Raw genomic sequence first — 19,735 nt, forward strand, 5'->3', positions numbered from 1 at the left:
AGGCTACAGATCAGGAACAAAAGTAAGACAGCAATAAAAAAAAGGAAAGGGAGGAAGACTTTGCCCACGTGCATTAGGAAGGGACCGATGGGAACCATGTGGGAACCACGGGCACGTGCCCTCCCATCTCTTGAATTATATGCTAGATCCTTGTCTCATTTTATTTATTATTTAAAGTAATACATATATTTTAAGAAAACAACTAATTACTTATATTAATTCTCATAATAAAATATTTTCATTTAACTGGAATATTCTTATTGATTACATTATACAATTATAATTATATATTTACTAGTATATTTATTTTATGAGGATGTATTAAAAAATATTTTTTGATAATCTAAAATAACACTCTTTGAAAAGATAAATAAAACTACAACTTTTCCAAATTCCTGCCAATACAAGATATTTGCTCATTTCGTACTCTGTTATATATATATATATATATATATATATATATATATATATATAGCTAGAGCTTACTCTATTATTTGTTTTGAATATCTCAAATTTTTAAATATTCTATCATAAAATATAAAATCACATCACCTACACCTTTTTTTTTTTTTTTCTGTTTTGTTTTCAAGGCGACAAGGAGGTCTACAATGGCGGAGGAAAGCACGTGGGGCTGGGGGTCCATACAGATGGATTTTGATTGAGTCGTGAGCTCCATAAATTAGAGATCACAAATTCAATTTTTTTTTTGTACTTCATTGGAAATAATAGTTACTTTGTACCGATAAAAATTGGTTTATTTAGTAAGGAATAAAATTAAATTTCAAAAGAATTTGTGTTGAATTTTCATTGTTAATATAAGAATTTTAATAATAGATAATTTATAAATATATTTGTAAATGCTCTTTGAATCTTAAAATTTATTCTAATTTGATTGAGTTTTTAGAATTTAATTTACCTAAATTTTTTAATGAGAAAAATAATACTTAATTTGTATACTGATATAGTTATTATACTTAATGAATTCATGATTTATCTATAAGATTCTTATGTCCTATGCATATAAAGATGATAAAACGGATCAATTTAATATAACCCAAAAAAAAAGGTTTAGTGGAACTCATTTTAAGAGTAAAGTGAAATTTTTAACTCTTGCATATTGGGCTAGATTGACCCACCATAATTGTTTAAAAACAAATGAAAGTAAAAGAAAAATATATTATAAAACTGATAAAAGAGTAATTATGAGTTGACTTATCAAATAAATAAAAAGAGGGGAAAATCGTCCAAACATAATAATAATAATAATAATAATAATAATAATAATAATAATAATAATAATAATAATAATAATAATAATAATAATAACCATTAATTAGTTTATTAGAAAAATCTAAATACTTAAAACATCACATACATCCACCAATGATATTAGAAAATAAAAAAAATGTAAATTTAAATATTTGAACATCAAATACATCCACCAGTTTTTTAGGAAATTATAATAAATTTTCAAACTTATCTGAATTAGATTATTTAAAAAATCGATTAAACTCGTCTTAATTTTGTAATGGAAACAATATATAACTGTAATCCAAAAATTTCACTTAAAGCATTTTCTTGGATAAAGCCAACTGCTCCGTTAGCTAATGAGGACATTTCTCTCTACGTCATTCCATATTAATGTATTTTGATGGTGATTTATAATGTTACTTTGCTAATTCTAAACTTATTGACTCTTTAATGAATGTGTTTATGCATTAATTTGCCGTGACTCTTGAACAAAATATTTTTTTATGGTATTGAACAAATTCTTGTATTTTTTTTTAATAGTATAAAATTATAATTGCATTAAAAAAGTTACACTGAAAAATGTTTAAGAAACTATACTTGAACTTTTTTTAGAATGCAGTTACTAAAACTAAAAAGTCCCTAAATTGATGAAAAAATTCTTGCTCATATAATACTTTTAGGCTTGTCTCCTTAGGCCTTAACAGCTGTCTAGCCTATTTTTTTGGGCCTGTTATGCCTATGCTGAAAAAACTGAAAGAAGAACATGGAATTTTTGGACCCATTTTGTTTATTGTGTCTTTTTTTTTTAACGGTAAGAGGAAAACTTAAAAAAGGTTAAGCCCATTATGCCGAGAGTTTTTTGTTTTAAGCACCATCTCTATTCAAACCTAGAGACAAATTATAATAATAAATATGACAATAAAATTTTTTATATGAAAGTTAATACAAAAGTTTTATAATTAAATTTGAGTTTAATAGATATGTATGTAATTTTTTTTATTATCTATCAATCATAAATTATTTTCAGTATAACTTATAAAATAATTTATAAAAATTAATAAATTTATCATGCATATCAGTTTTGTAATTAAATGATACTATAATTAGTACATATATTATTCATTTATTAAGTTAGTTGGAGAGGTAAAAAATGAAAATTAAATATGCAACTAGAAAAGTTATCAAAGTTTATAAACTATTTTTGTTTTTTTAATAAATAAATATAAGTGATTAACAACGTAGACAGTGGGGCTTTGGAAGTGCAATGTGGAGGAAAGTTATTTTGAGATTCAGAACCGAACAGGAGCGGGTATGATCATTCGTGATGATCAAGGGAGCTTTATAGTGGCAAGGACAGCATGGAGAGAGCCTTGTATGCACGTTCAAGAAGGAGATCGCTGTCAGCGTTGAATAATGCAGCAGATATGGAGCTAAATGACATTGTTTTTGAAACTAATGGTAAGCTTGTGGTTCATAAAATCAAATCTTCTAATGCTGATCTATCGGAGGGAGGGTGTTTAGTTAATGAGTGTAGGAAGATATTGGCTCAAAATTCATCCTTTTGTTATAGGATTTGTTGAGAGATAAGCTGATGAATTAGTAAAGGTGGCTTCATTATATCCTAGTCTCAATGTCTTTTATCATTGTAATTTCTTGTGTGAAGAATGTGGTGTTTAATGAAATGAGATAACTATTTTACAGTAAAAAAAATAAAAATAGGCAGCATTGTTTGGCTCCCGATATTTACTAGCTTTTTTATAATTGTTTACTTACTATCATATGGTGTCTAATCGTTTCTGTAACTTCACAACTTAAAGTGTCCGTTATCATGATAAAAACAATAAAAAAAGTTAAATATATGATAACAAGTTAAAAATGAAATGTTTTTGTAGAAAAATGATACTATTATATGTAATTATGTAACTTAATTATAATTTTCAATAAAAAAATATTATTAAGTCTTTAATTAATATCCTTAAAAGTTAAAACATTCCTCAATAAGACTACGCTAATAATAAAACTAAAATAGGAATTCAAACTAGAAATTAAAACCTCGGAACAGATGCCAACGTAGGTAAAACGTCCCACGTTTGCTTGGCGTGATGGAATCCATAACATCATTAAATTCACTTTGTCCCGAATAATATGTAATATATATTTACGTTTAATTTATTATTGTTTAAAACCAAAATATTCAGAAGTAATGTTAGTAATACGTTTTTATTAATACATTCTTACTATACACACACATCATATTAATTTAATTTTGAAAAACTAATTTAATTATCTGACAAATTATTTTTTAAAAACATAAACAATATCAAAAACTATATTAAACACCGTATTGAAAAGTATATAATACTTATGAAATACATGTCTACGTTGACCTGCGAGTAGAGAGATTCCGTGGCAGTACTTGCATGACGATGACGAAGATGAAGGAGATGATACTGGTTACAGTTGAGACTTATCATTTAACCTAACCTCTATTACAGTTATAGGGTCAGAGTTAGACACAGATACAACACAACATCGTACATAGACGGTTTGATTTTTGTGTTGGCCTTTCGTTTGTTTGTTTATTTAGGATATTGTAAGAGTTAGTATGATAAATAACAGCACGTGCATCGGAATTTTCATTAAGTTTTTTTTTTTTCAGTTGATAGTTTATTGCCTCAGATCCGCCATGGACGCAGCTCCGAAGGCCTTTGTCTGATTTCCTCTTTCTTTCACTTGTCATGGGACTGAATCGAACTCCAAGACATAACCCTGTTCTTCCAACCAAATCTCCAATTCTCAGTTGCTCACATTCTCGTTCTCAGACCATGAAGTGAGTACTTTAACTTCTCCTCTCTCTCATGCGCTGATGTTTGAAAAATCATTTTCGATGAGCTGTTTATGTCAATTTGTAAACAAGGAAACAAAGAAAAAGGAAAATATGATAAATTAAACGAATATGTATGTGGTTCGCGGATACTTTTTATTTGGCACATTTGTTCTTCCTTCTTTTTCGGATGAGTTCAAATCTACATAATCTTTGGCTTTCCACTTTTATTTGATTCGGATAAGTATTGAATTGAATTGTGTCCACAAGACTGGTTTCCCACTTGGCAAAACAAATGTATTTGCTTAATTCAAATTCGTATCTATTAAGACTTAATTAAACCTATGAGTGACAGTGGAACTTTGGGGATCATTTGTGGCCTACTGCCCCTGCTGTATTAATAACGTAACATTGTTTTTATCCCTAGCGTAGGTTTGATAAGTTTATGGCGATAGTTGATGATAATTACTCGCAACCAAGGACCAAAAATGTTGCATTGCTGTAATTTCTAACTCATGTATAGGGATTTTCTAAGCTGGGTTCTTCTTCAGGACAATGACATGCTGATGGCTATGTATCTATTTATGTGCTTCAAAACTCTGATAATACCTCCGACTGTGTATGACTATATGCTCTTTTTGCAATTATGGATCTTCCTTGATTTGCATTGACTACTTCGCCTCCTCTATAAACTTGACCATCTAACTTTTTGATTTCTGAAATTTAGTTCTATATAAACAGTACTTTTTGTTTTCAACTCAGATTGATGCTGCTGTATTATATTATTAGAACTGAAAACTCTTCATGGATTATAGTGCAAATCCTATTTTTAGTAGACTAGGGAATTTTCCTTTGGGAGTTTAAATCTATTTATTTCACTCCATTTATGCATCATATAAAATCATTATAGTAACGCTACACGCCCACAGCATCATGAAGCAAACATGACAGAAACTACAATGCATGAAATTGAAGTAAAAACACACAAACTTAATAAGGAAGAACCAGGTTTTAAATCTTTTCTGTTTTGGGGGATCAAATATAGTCAAGCCTAGCGTTGAGGTTCTTACACTTTGAGAAGTCATATTATAGCTGGAAATTTGTTCTTATCCTGCTACTACACTTAACATAGCTCGCCAAACAGAATTTGATGCAAATTTAGCTTTGTTTGAAGTGGAATTTCTTATAAACATGTGACATTCAATTTTTGGATAAATATTCCTTGACAGATTTGTTTTGACCTAAAACACAATGCTTTGATTAAATTAGACTGTAAGGTAGACACACCAATTTAATTGTTTTCTTCTCTTACAGTTTCTTTTTACAGTATTTAAAATAGCCACAGTTTTCCTTCATTTAAGGTTTTGAAACCTGTTGCAATCTCAACAGTAACTAACACGTAGTTCTTAAATGGCACAAACAGATATCTTATAAGATGCTCAAGGAAGCATTGGTAATGACATGCATCATCATTCTTAACACAGTGCTCTAATATGACAGAGTGTGCCATATAATGATTTAGAATTGAATACATAATTCTTAAAGGGCTTATTATATGTATGCATTTGGATTTCAAATTTTCATTAAGAAAGTTTTAATTGTGAGTGTGACATTAAGGAAATGAGAACCTAGATGCCTACAGTACATCAGTCTTCACGCAATTCTGCGTGTTTCTTCTACCTTTTTCTACTTTCCTTTCCTTTTTTTTTCCTGTGCCTGAGCTGAAACAATGATTTCAGCTATGGCTTACTTATGCCTTATTCTTCTTAATTTATAAATTTTTTTGCACAGAACAACACAGATCTTTGGTGTGTCTCTCTCACTCATTCTTATCAACCTGGCTGCTATAATGGAGCGTGCAGATGAAAACCTTCTTCCATCTGTCTACAAAGAAGTTAGTGAAACATTTAATGCTGGACCATCAGATTTGGGTTACCTAACATTCGTAAGGAACTTTGTTCAGGGATTATCATCTCCTCTAGCTGGTATACTTGTTATCAACTATGATCGCCCGACAATTCTTGCCATGGGCACTTTCTGCTGGGCTTTATCTACTGCTGCTGTGGGCGTTTGCCACGATTTTCTGCAGGTTGCATTCTGGAGAGCAATAAATGGCTTTGGCTTGGCAATTGTGATTCCAGCACTCCAGTCTTTCATCGCTGATAGCTACAAGGATGGAGTGAGAGGAACCGGGTTTGGATTGCTGAGTCTCGTTGGTAACTTAGGAGGCATAGGAGGTGGTGTTTTGGCTACTGTCATGGCCGGCCAACAGTTTTGGGGCATACAAGGATGGCGGTGCGCCTTCATTTTGATGGCAACTTTGAGTGCATTAATTGGATTCCTTGTTTTACTATACGTTGTTGACCCAAGAAAAAGATTTCCTACCACACGTGATGCTAGTGAGAGTTCAGACAGGTAATGGCATTTTACATCTTATATCACTCGTGTGGCATTTAGCACAACTTTTAGTACTTCTTGAACTCTTAAGTGCCTCCTAGAAATCTGCTATATTGTTTTCATCCTCATGAATAATAGTAACTGACAAATAACTGAATGCTTTATATCTCTTCAATTTGTAATTATTGGTAAATCATCTTCGTGTGTTAGCAGGGATGACACTGTCTATAAAGGCAATGCTAGTGCAGCATCAATATGGATAGACTCTTGGGCAGCCACGAAAGCTGTGATCAAAGTGAAAACATTTCAAATAATTGTCTTACAAGGCATTATTGGGTCACTGCCGTGGACTGCCATGGTGTTCTTCACAATGTGGTTCGAACTAATTGGTGAGCCTGAAGCCAACTTCTTTACATAAAACATGCTAATGCAACATAGCAGTTTGCAAAATTGTATTTTTGCAACAGTTGTACTACAAATCAAGATCACTAATAGCCTCCTCGGATATCTTTTATGAGGCGTGATGCTTATAATCTGTGTCCTACATACGAAGGAAAACTTTTATCAAGTTGCTTGACACGATGAATGGATATTGTGCAGGTTTTGATAACAATACGTCAGCAACCCTCCTGAGTCTTTTTGCTATTGGATGTGCTATGGGGTCATTCATTGGTGGATCAATAGCTGATCAACTATCACAAGTCTACCCTCATTCTGCTCGTACCATGTGCGCACAATTTAGTGCCTTTATGGGCATTCCATTCTCATGGTTTCTTCTTAAGGTGATCCCTCAGTCAGTAAGTAGTTTTCCTATCTTTTCTGTCACCCTCTTTATAATGGGTCTAACTATCAGCTGGAACGGTGCGGCTGCAAATGCTCCTATGTTTGCTGAGGTTGTCCCTGTAAAACACCGTACCATGATTTATGCATTTGATCGAGCTTTTGAAGGCTCGTTTTCTTCTATTGCGGCTCCTCTGGTTGGGATTCTTTCTGAGAAGATGTTTGGCTATAATTCAAAGTCTGTTGATCCCATCAAAGGATCTTCACCAGAGGCTCTTGCCTTGTCCAAGGGCCTTCTTTCCATGATGGCTGTTCCATTTGGTTTGTGTTGTTTATGCTACACCCCTCTATATTACATATTTAGGCGGGACCGTGAAAATGCTAGAATGCTTGCTGTGAAAGAGGAGGAGATGATGTGAGACACAACACACGTTTTTAAGTATGGTAGATCATTTTAAAGGAGCCCTCTAGCTCTCCTCTGCTTGTGAATTGGGTCCCCATTTAATTGGAGTTTAAAGCTCCGAAAAACACGTGGTTCCGACTTTTGAATCCAACTTCGAACAATGACCTCATTTGATTTTTTTATTTGAAGAATCCAGGTTAATCATACATTCATGGTTCCGTCATGGCTAGGTTGCTTATTACCGAGGATTGAACTCACTCTGGCTTCTGAGCCATTTCTTGAGATGGCATCTGTAGCTGAATGGATCAGAAATATCAGGATATTTAACCCAGGCTCATACTGTTTTGTGGCGAGATCATCTTGTTTTCATACGATTGTACACTATAAAATACACAAGTAAATTTGCATGCTTGGTTCAACACTTCGACTACACAAAACAACAATGCTAATGAAGTATTTTGAATAACTTCAATTTTTTCCGCCGCTGAATAACGTCAATTAATCCCTACGAAAAAGCGCACAACCCCGAGAAAAAATTTCTTTTTATTCAACCTTCCGCTAACTGCATTCGGGTAAAAAGATTTGAAATCCAAAATTTAAAGAATATAGAACACTGTCAACTTTATTGGGTATGTAAGCATCTAAAAAGAAGCTTAATATACCTGTGTCTCTCTAGAAATAAATTCCCAATAACGGACCTAGCCAATTTGTTTTTGTTTATAGGCTTCTCAGAGAGAAAGGGGAGGGAAGTTAGAGTGAGAGGGAGAGGAGCCGCAATTGATCATAAAATGCATAGGCCCGCCCAAAAATAATGCAAGGGAAACAAAACGCTAACATTGACAGCTGAATTCATTTTCTGCTTGGTCCACTTTAGAATAATACGTTAACATTCAATTAAAGCACATGTTACAATAACATTCCACTTGTTTGGCTTTTTGAAGCTTGGTGGTCTTAAGAACTTGGCCTGTTTCTCCACCAAGAAAAATAACATAACTGACGAAAGTAAAATCCAATTTTTTGATAAATTTTACAAACCACGGGCCTTCATGCATTGATAACATATTTGAACAGGATCTTGAAGGTATCGTGCAAAAGGTCTAAATACAGCGTGGGAAAAAGGTTTGCCCGACATACCCTCCAGCCATTGCCCTCCTCACGTTAGATTCAAACATCTTTGGGTTCTCTCTCAACACAGCAGCGGCATCATGATTCAGTGGATCCTCGTAATTTGGTTCCTGCACACCAAGTAGAAGAATATATTATTATTATCAAAATTTGAAGGAGGGAAAATTCAGAATAAAAAAGACCAAAGGCATACCGTGAAAAGATGATACAAGCCATAGATGACAGTGTTTATATTAAGGACAGGTTTCCAATCTTCTCGTAAGATGTTGAGACAAACATTTCCTTCCAAGTCAATATTTGGATGATAGACCTGCATATAGGAGATAATGCTACAAATAAAATTTATGATGCTGAAACAGAACAAGAAAACAACACACTTACCAAAACTAAAGCACGAATTAGAGAAAAAAAAGATAATCAAGACCATCCTACCTTTGTCTTACACTTAACCTTTGGTGCTTCGTGTGGATAGATGGGAGACACTTGAAAGGAAAACAAAAATGTGCCACCTCTGTAACAAAAAAAAATACATAGAGGAGACAGGTGAGCTTTTTCATAAAAAAAAAAAAAAAAAAAGCATCTTGCAGGCATGGGTACAGATCTTACCAGATTGAAAATTTTATTTAAAATTTGAAAAATAAAAACAAAACATAAGATGAAAAGAACATAGCAGCTTGAGTGCCTTCAAAGAGTTAATTAAAGTTTGATAACAAAGTTAAAAATTGTATGCAGATAATAACATGGAAACTTCCTTGCAGCTTACAAGTAATATCCATCATCAGGTCGAATTGAAACTTCAAAGTTCATCAGATCATCTTTGCCATTGGGGAATTGCATGGTACATGATTTTGGTAGATTCAGCTCACTTATATCTGAAAGATGTAATACAACAGAGAATGGGCATGTATTATACTCCTATCTTATCTACCTCATTTCTTTACAAGTTCAATCTACATGTATTATAACATTTCCTTATTTGATATTATAACTTTAGTCAAAGAAAAGAACGTAAATTATAGTTGACTAAAAGTAATAGGCAAGATTGTAGATTCTAACTCACTCCGTAAGAAAGAATCAAGAAGATGGTAGCACAAAAATCATTTTGCAAAACAAATCCGGACTTTACAACATGCAATGAGATGTGTGATATAAAGTATGAAGCAATTTGCACTTCAAAATTTCACTTCAGTTTTAGTTCAGAAACTAAATAACTAACTCTGGACAAACAATTCTGCAGATTATGCTTTTGATTTTCAACCTATACAACTCAGAATCCCTAGTAACTGAAAAATAAAGCAGAAGAAAATCTTATATTTGTTATCAAATAAGTCCATTAATATAATCTGTTTGTGACTTCAATGTTGTCCCCACCTCTCCCTCCTACCCCAAGACCAGGCCCCAGCAAAATTACTGCTCATTCAACTTCAAGTTCCACAAGCAGTTTTTAAATCAAATATGGCTTAAGATATAACATATTAGAATTAGACCTTTTATTTTCCTCTTGCCCTATCCGTTTCCATTGTTTGAAACTTTAGAATGCTACACAAATTGGGCATAGTAAAACATAGAAAAGACACTCCATATAATAAAAATAAGAAAACCTTTGTGAAGACGCAACTCTCCAGCACTTTGCTTCTTAACAGGTGGTCCGCCACTTGCATTTTCTGCAAGTTCTCTCTGCTTTTCCTTTACTTTAAAAAGCTTAATCATAGTTCTACAAGAAGGATACCAGCTCCAGCATTAGATGACATATGACAGACTAAGAAATTATCATCCAAAAAAGAAAAGCAAGCATTTACATTAAATTAACAGAAATACTTTCGAAGTATATTTAACCAAACAGCAGCTTTCCCTAACAACCACATTTAGAAGCTTAATAGTTGAATCAGCTACATTACACACTTGACGTCACCCTTCTCTATCAATAATCAAATCCAAACATTTCGGATTTTAAAGTAGGATACACGATCATATTTTGAGGATAATAAATCCAAGGCAAAGAAGCAATAAAATAGTTCATCATTCCAAGTAGGAAACACTATCATGTTTTGTACATTTAACATAAGCTCAGCATATTGTGCTACTCATTTAGAATTCCTTACAAATTCGAAGGATAGATGATCAAAGAGCACTGCGATCTAATAAATCCACGCGGAGAAAGCGAAACAATCGTGCTAGAGAGTTGTTTTGAAAAAATAAAGAAATCAATCCAATATATCAATCAAAGGTATAGCTAAATCAGTAATTTCGGTGAGGCAATTGATAAGAGAGAGAGAGCGAAAAACCTAACGCAAATTCGAATGATAGATGATCAAAAGATCGCATTGAAAAGTGTAAACGGAAACATTCTGGTCCATCAAAAAGCACTGCGATCTAGTAAATCCACGCGGAGAAAGCGAAACAATCGTGCTAGAGAAATACAGAATCCAATCCCAATATCAATCAAAGGTAAAGCTAAATCACTAATTGAAAAAGAAGCGAGCGAAAAACCCTAACGCAAAGGGATCGGGAAATCAGAGATAAAGGGAATAAAAAAAATAGAGAACATAGAAGAAGTGAAAAATAATAGGGAAAAGGAATCAGATTTGTGAGAGAGAAGAGAAGGAACCTGGTTGAAAAGAAAGCGCGGTAGACGATGAACAGAGGTTGGAGTTGGGGGTTTTCGCAGCTCAGCTCTACGCTCTGCTAAATCTGAGTAGTAACCTTTTTAACTCTATTTTCTCTTTCGTCCCAAAAAGGCGTTTTGATTCTCTGCAGCCAAAATCCTCTACAGCAAAGTTTTGGGCCATTGGATTTGGATGCATCTCGCTGTAGAGGAGTTGTATTTCGTTTGATGAATTATAATATGTTATCTCACGCATGTTTTCACCTTACAGGTAAAAAAAAATAGTGACTCTAGAATATATTTTTTTAATCAAAATTTAATTAATTCATTTATATTTTTATATATGTTTAATAAATATGTAACATTCCATTGGTCTATCTGCAATAAAAGTATATTATTAAATAAAATCTATTTATTATACGATTTAATAGCTATATATATTAATAAACTTAAAAATTTAATTTACAAAACATATTTAAAAACAGAAAATTTAAATATATATTAACTCAATGCGTTTCTCTTAGTTTATATTTTCAATAAGTATTTCGACAAATTATTATAAATTAATTTAAGTTTAATAAAAATAATTAAAAATTTATTTTTAATTATTCTTATTCATAAAATGTCTTACTTTTAATTATTATAATTAATAAAACATATTTTTTTATCCGTAGAAATCAAATATAAATATCATAAAATTTATAATAATTCAAGCATTTATCCTACTCAACTAAATAGTTAAACTCGCTTGATATAAAACATATTTTAAAATGATCAAAATAAAAAAATAAGTAGACTTAAGCATGAATATTTATATAGTGTATGTAACTAAACATATTTTCCCCCTATTTATTAAATTTCATAAATAAAATATATATTGATTAAATATATGACTTTTATATGAAAATATTTATCGAAAACATAAATAAAGAAAAATATATTATAGTTTTTTTTTCTAAATAATAGATATTCTCCATGAAAATCAATCCTGATTTAATTAGGTAAAATTATTATAAACTATAAAATTTCTTCTCCAAATATTTAATACAATTATATATATAAGGTTTGAATTCAAAATATTTGATTAAACTATAATAATCTTAAGTATCTATATGTTTGATAATATATTATGTTGATATATATTTAAACTTTAACATGTTTGGTAATTTAAATTTTAAACTCTATGTCTATTCTAATATATATATATTAAACTGTGTAATAATTAAATTAATTATCTATTTTTTATTTTCGATAGACTAATGAAATGTGATATATTTATTTAAACATAATATAAAAAAATGAATTAGCTAAATATAATAAAAAATATTATATTTTACAATCACTTTTTTATTCATCGTTGATAACATGAAAGGCATGATCAAATCCCATTCAGCAGATGAAATGTAGCTCCTCAGCCGTGTGATGAATCCGAAGGTCCAGAAAACTGCTGCAGAGGTATTTTGCTGAAGAGAATCCAGAGTTCCAGATGCCCCCAAAAGCCTCCATAATAATTATATGGGGATATTTTTGCTGATGCATATCACTTGTTTATTTTATTTTTATTTTTTTGGAAGAATATGTTGCTTTTTCTACACGCTATATTTTATCTTTATTTTATTCATTATTACCATGATCTTTTTTTAGATATTGAGTTTAAATTGTATAATATATATGATATATTGTCATTAATAAAATATTGAGTTACAGGGTAAAAGATACTGTAATCTAATTATAACTTCTCATATATAATTAGTTTATGGATGTTTATAATAATTATTTTAAATAAATCTTTGTATAAAAAACTTAAAATATATACTTATCATATTTTCCATTAATTGTGCAAAAAAATTTATACACAACGCATAGAAACTAAGATTTTACTTAAAATATTTAAGCATAATTTATATTACCAATTACTATTTTTTGTCAAAAAAATCTTATTATCACCTTTAACAAAATATACAAAACTCAAAATTAAGATTTTACTCAAAAAAATTTAAGCTCAATTCTACTGAAATGTTAGTAAAATAACTGTAATTAAATTGAGTTATTAGAATTGTTTTTATTTTTAGCTACCAAGCTATTAACATTTGGTCAATGTAAAAGTATAGAGATTTGATTGTTTAATAGGTAACATAAGATAGGAGTTATCCGATCGATATATATATATATATATATATATATATATATTTTATTATTAAATAGGAGTTTTTTTTCCCTTTCATACACTAATACTAAGACCTATCTTAATTATATAAAAAAGACATTTTAATTATCAAACAGTTTAACTCAATTAATTAAGGTACCTGAGTTTTTATAAATTTATGAGTATTTATCTTTGATTTTTATTGACAAAGAAAGGAACGAATCTCAAATTATTTAAGCCATCATACATTATGAATGCCAAAAATAAATCTTATCTCATATTATACTTGTCTCTAATGTATCTTATCTCATTGTTGGACCCTGACTTTTGCAATTTTATTACACATGCACCCCTACACCATTAAGAACTTGTTTCCGTTAACCCCAAGCAGTCATGTGCATGCCTTGCATATGAGGGTTTAATAAAAATACTCGGGCCAAATTACAGCCATCTTCTTCAGCACATGTTTATACACAAATTAAAAGCGGAAAGATCTCCACTCTAATGCACCAAAACATAACAACACCAGAAAAAACTCAGATGCAATCTTTAGCTCAAAAACACTTTCAACGCAATTATACATGCATATTAACGTAGTAGTCTTAAAAATGTGGTCCCTTAAAAAAAGTCTTAAAAATTTGATCATCTAATTGTCTCTTTAATATTTAAAATATTATTATCAAATTAATCATTCAAAAAATTTAAATATAAGCATATACAATTTGCTAACTTATATTATTTTTTTAGAAGAAATAAATTAGTAAGTTATAATTACAATTTTTTTTAAAAAAAATACTTAATGTGTAAAGAGAAACTAAGAAAATCTAGTTCAATTAATTAAATAAAAATATATAAATTATTATAAAAAATTATACTAATCTTTAATTTTTACCAATAAAAAAATAATGTAAAGAGATATAGGAGAGGGACGAAAATACATGCCCTGGAAGGAAGTACGAATGTTGTGTGTTGCGAAGGGTCCTTTTTAATAGATTACAGGAACCACACAAAGGATAACGACAAACTCTCAAGAAGAGAACCCAAAAATGGCAACAGATTCCCTCTCCTAGTAAACTCATCGAATTCCGCATTCTATCTTTCTCATACTTCTTGGTGTTTGTTGGGCCTTGTCTGTACAATAATTATTATAAAAAATAACAATTTAATCATACATCTTAATTAAAAAAAACAAAATAAAATATTTCAAACGACCTAAAAATATCTACAATATAACGAAATTAATCCTTTTAGCAGATTATTTGTTTCATAGATGAAATTCTAATCAACGTCTTATCTTTTACTCACACCAAAGTAAACATATACTATCCGGCGACTACTAGCCGAATTATATGAAATTTGTTTGTGTTTTTAAATGGACATCGAACAATAATAAAAAAAATAAAATTTATAAAAAAAAACACACACACAAATTTCTCATGAAAAAGATCCGTGAGATGTATAGTAGGAATTGCATTTGGTCCAAAGAATGTATTTTATTGTAACCCGTGTGGCAAAAGTGGCCGCACATTTTGACAACTACCACTTCCAACTCTATATAACTAAAACATTAGCACCCAAACGCCATATCTCACACCAAACACGAGTTCTGTGAATCTTGGAACATGGCCACGTCCCACATCTATGCTAAGGAAACCAAAACTAAGGAATACACAGTGACAACCGAGGAAATTGAACTTGAAGATGCGCTCAACTTCGACTTCAAGGCTAGAATGCTCGCCAAGGCCCACACAGTGGACGCAGCCATTACGCTGAAGGACCCACACAAGATCCACCAAGCCATGCGCTACTCCCTCCTCGCCGGCGGCAAGAGGGTCCACCCGCTACTCTGCATCGCCGCCTGCGAGCTCCTCGACGGCACCGAGGCCACCGCCCTCCCCGCCGCGTGCGCCGTTGAGATGATCCACACCATGTCGCTCATCCACGACGACTTGCACTGTATGGACAACGATGACCTCCGCCGCGGAAAGCCGACCAACCACAAGGTCTTCGGCGAGGACGTGGCGGCGTCCACGAAGGGCGTGTCGCCGTCACGGGTGGTTCGCGCGATTGGGGGAAGTTAGCGAAATCGATTGGCGCGGAAGGGTGTGTGGCGGGACAAGTGATGGATATAGAGTCGGAAGGGGTGTCGAAAGTAAGTTTGGAGAGATTGGAATTCATTCATTCACGTGCACAAAACGGCAGCGTTGTTGGAAGTTGCGGCTGTGTTGGGGGTATTAGTGGGAAGTGGAACCGACGAGGAGGCTGAGAGATTAAGGAGGTTCGCTAGGTGCATTGGGTTGTTGTACTACCAGGTTGTCGATGATATTATAGATGTTACGAAATCGTCCGAGGAATTGGGAAAGACGGCGGGAAAGGATTTGGTGGCTCATAAGGTTACTTATCCCAAGCTTTTGGGGATACATAAGTCTAAGGAGTTTGCTGGAAAATTGATGCAGGATGCCAAGGAACAATTGTGTGGGTTCGATCCCCAAAGGCGGGCTCCGTTATTTGCTTTAACCAATTACATTGCTCAGAGCCCAGAGGCAACATTGTATTCTCTGGTTTCTTCTTGCACAACTTCAGCTTTTTACACAATTTTAAGAATACCAGAATTTATTGCTAACTACTTTAATTAGCTTCCATTGAAGCATAATAAGAAGACTTTTTGTTTAGTTGTTAGTGAGAAACATTAAGGGGCGCTATCTCAAGCTCTTTAACATCCCCCTCCACTGAGGGGGGCTGATATAGGCGAGTCGCCTATATGGTAGATAGAGCCGCCGACATGGCGTAAAGAATTAAAACGGGTTATAAGTTCTGATACCATGTTAGATTTCATCTTAAAATCAATTGGCACCAAGTGAAATTGTTCAACAGATATATACGTTATACCTCAAGGACTAAGGCAGACTATGTGAGACTTCCTAACCATAATATCTGCTTGTTGGAGTTAGTTTCCGCAAATAACATCAAATCATATGCAAAAAGGATATAGGAAATGGGGGTCCATCTTAATTGGTTTCTAGGTGGCAAATTTACGTAACAGGGTTCCATTTATAAACTTTTTACGTAAATGGGTCTGTTTTCAAACAATTTGCACAGGGGGTCTCTTATTTACATGGAAGTCGCTGTTGGCTTTGGCGATAAAGCATGACCCGCTAGTGGCAATGACGATACAGGCTGATCCCGCTATTGGCACTTGCGATACGAGCTTACGTGGACACTAAACCGCTGGTCCCATTGGCGATACTAGCCACGTGGAGTGCTTGCCGCAAGTCCAATTGGCGATACGAGCTGGAGAGAGGTTGCTTGGCGATACAAGGACCGAATTAGAGATGCGTATCCAAAACCATATTTTTCTCATGTTTTAGTTCACCACATGGTGCCACCTATTTTTTGTTAATGATCAACCAAGCAAAAGAATTCATGTAGTTTAAGGTTGTTTTTGTTTTCAGCATTTTTTATGTAGTCTAAAGGTGATGCTGGTCTCGTCCTCATATTTAATTTGGAGACTTTTGCATTTTCAACACGCGTAATGAAATTTTTTGTTTGAGATATTCCGTATAAGCTTCGCACGTAAGATCATTGCGTCAGAGAAAATAACCATTAATAAAAAATGTTGAAAAATATATTTGTAAATTTACCGAATCAATAAATGTTATGGAGGGTACTATTTTTTTATGATTTTGTAGTTCATGATTTTGCTCAGGATTATATTTTAAATGCTTTAAGAATGAATTCTGATTTTATTCTTTTCCCAGAGGTAATTAGTTCTCTGGTTGGTTTATCACAAAAAAAAAATAAGAAATCAAATTTATAATTTTCAAAATAGCATAATAGATTCCTTATAGATTATAAAAATATATAATTGGAAATAATATTGGTCATATCTTTTTTTTGTCATGTCTCTTTTATTTTGGCAATTACATTATTAGAAATAATTAATTATTAATTCAATACAAGATCATATTTCATGTGTCTCTATTATATAAAGATTGACTTAAATAATCCTTAATTTAACAAAAAAGGTATTTTTTTCTCTGATTTTTCAAAAATTATCCTTACAATGCATTTTGATTTTATAATATTTATGAAGAAAAAATATTTTTCTTTTTTCAAATCAAATAATACTAATGAATTTCTTTTCTTTTCTTGTTTTGTTCATTTTTTCTATCTTGTTTTTTCTTCTTCGCCGAATATGCCAATCACAAATAAAAGAAATCTACTCCTAACTAAAAATGGAAACAAAAAAAAATATGTGCATGACGGTGACAATATGATAGAAATTGTTGGAAAAATATAATCATCAAATGAAATAGGACATGTGTGAAACGTAAATCATGAAGCGTGAACACAAGACAATATATAATCATTTTATCATTATATCATTTCATAGTAGTTAACGCTCAAGCAAGAAAACGTGTACACGAGCAAGCAAAGTGGCAAACATTGGCAAGTATACGGTTTTTATTTCATTGGCGAGAGCACCCTTGTATCGCCAATGGAATTTGCGGCAACCTCTTCCAGCTCGTATCGCCAATTGGACTTGCGGCAAACACTCCACGTGGCTCGTATCGCCAATGGGACCAGCGATTTAGTGTCCACGTAAGCTCATATCGCCAGTGCCAATGACGGGATCAGCCTGTATCGCCATTGCCACTGGCGGGTCATGCTTTACCGCCAAAGCCAACAACAACTTTCATGCAAATAAGAGACCTCCTGTGTAAATTGTTTGAAAACAGACCCATTTACATAAAAAGTTTCTAAATGAAACCCTGTTACGTAAATTTGCCGTTTCTAGGTTCCGCTCTCCACTTCAATTCTAACAAGATGATAATGATGTTCTACACCCCTCACTAAAGACCTTTTGACGAAAAGAAATCCTCCTTCGCTTCCATGTTAAGAGAATTCTCAGACATGCAATGCCAAATTAGTTCGGTGAAGCTAAAAGCAAAGCAACACTCCTCTGTAGTCTTCTTAATGAATATGCATTTCATTTTTGTCATAACCTTCTCTGAATCAATTTCTTTCCTCTCTTTAGTCTCATGTAATGAATAATTTATTGTGTAATAATAATGCTGTTACTATAATATTTCCCAAGGACGCAGCTGCTTTGAAATGGACTTACCAACTCCTCCATAATTGACAGGAGTGTTTGTGCTAATTTCTTTGTGATCAATTTGTATGATACATTTCATATACTTATAGGCTGAAAGTTCTAGCTTCATGTTCATGAGAGCATCAAGAGTTTGATTAATGGCTTCTCCTTCTGAGGATTTGTGAAGATTTCTTTGTCCATACTGCACAATAGTGTTTTCACTACTTCCCATTGGGTTTGATAAAAATTGTTTGCAAGTTGTCACTTCACAGAGCTTTAGAACTAATATAAATTTTAAAAGAAAAAAAATATTTAGGGCAAATAAGCTCTTGGGCGAACACCTGTTCGGCACATAGGGTCGGGCTCAATTGGCTGATTTTTTTCGGGCCACAATTTGGAGATCCCAGATCAGTCTGATCCACTGGGCTTGGCCAATTTTGGCAGATTAATGTAATATTTTTTATTTCACTAACAAAATAATTATACTCCTATAGTCAATTTTCTGCAATATTTTTTTTAATTTAATACTATAAAGGTTATGTTTGGGATTGAAATAGGACATTATCATTTATGAAAATTTTTAATAAAATACCAAAAAAAATTTAAAAAGTTATTATTAATTTTCAAGATAGTGTAGTTCAAACTTGATTTTAGATACAAGAAATTTTAATTATAAAATTAATTATAAAGATATCATTAAAAGGTTATTTTTGTTTGAATTTTTCTTGAAATACAAAAAGAAATATTACATCAATAGTAATATAAGAAAAGAAAAAAAAATCAAAACAACACATTTTCATATAAGAAAAAATTTAAAATTGAACGATTAATTATAATAAAAATAAAATATTAAAAAAATAAGTTATTATTTATTTGATTTGATTATATTATATTATTTGTTTGTATAACATCGGTAAAAATATATACACTTTTAGTTATTTACACTTTAATATTATTTATAATATATTTCTTACACATATATCTAATAAATAAAGTAGTTTGGTAACTGATGTTTACACCTAATTTACACAATTAAAAATAAGAAGGCTAAAATTACACAATTTATTATAGAATAACGAACGAATATGGGATTATGGTCGAAGCAACGG

The 19,735-nt window shown here is 32.1% G+C and overlaps 2 protein-coding genes and 1 pseudogene across 5 annotated transcripts; 2 read left to right on the plus strand and 1 right to left on the minus strand.

The window, feature by feature from the left end:
* The first annotated feature begins 3,631 nt into the window (after positions 1 to 3,631).
* LOC114420954 (probable L-galactonate transporter) lies at positions 3,632 to 8,127 on the plus strand. 4 transcript variants are annotated; one of them, XM_028386695.1, is made up of 5 exons: positions 3,632 to 3,710; positions 3,911 to 4,081; positions 5,867 to 6,490; positions 6,686 to 6,861; positions 7,073 to 8,127. In XM_028386695.1, exons 2-5 carry the CDS (start codon positions 3,990 to 3,992, stop codon positions 7,669 to 7,671), a joined length of 1,491 nt encoding a protein of 496 aa, XP_028242496.1. In that variant the 5' UTR covers positions 3,632 to 3,710; positions 3,911 to 3,989; the 3' UTR covers positions 7,672 to 8,127. The 4 variants fall into 4 exon arrangements, with proteins under 4 accessions (XP_028242496.1, XP_028242481.1, XP_028242488.1 ...); XM_028386680.1 differs by having other exon boundaries at positions 3,638 to 3,796; XM_028386687.1 differs by having other exon boundaries at positions 3,638 to 3,785.
* Positions 8,128 to 8,480: 353 nt separating this feature from the next.
* On the minus strand, positions 8,481 to 11,541 carry LOC114420979 (NEDD8-conjugating enzyme Ubc12). Its single transcript, XM_028386714.1, has 6 exons — positions 11,389 to 11,541; positions 10,382 to 10,494; positions 9,544 to 9,652; positions 9,213 to 9,291; positions 8,974 to 9,090; positions 8,481 to 8,890 (listed from the first exon to the last, which is right to left on the minus strand). The coding sequence occupies exons 2-6, from the start codon at positions 10,488 to 10,490 to the stop codon at positions 8,753 to 8,755; spliced, it is 552 nt and encodes a 183-aa protein (XP_028242515.1). The 5' UTR covers positions 10,491 to 10,494; positions 11,389 to 11,541; the 3' UTR covers positions 8,481 to 8,752.
* Positions 11,542 to 15,122: 3,581 nt separating this feature from the next.
* Positions 15,123 to 16,408, plus strand: LOC114420987 (annotated as a pseudogene).
* The last annotated feature ends 3,327 nt before the right edge of the window (positions 16,409 to 19,735 follow it).

This window comes from Glycine soja, chromosome 1 (assembly GCF_004193775.1).
Source record: "Glycine soja cultivar W05 chromosome 1, ASM419377v2, whole genome shotgun sequence".
Taxonomy (NCBI): domain Eukaryota; kingdom Viridiplantae; phylum Streptophyta; class Magnoliopsida; order Fabales; family Fabaceae; genus Glycine; species Glycine soja.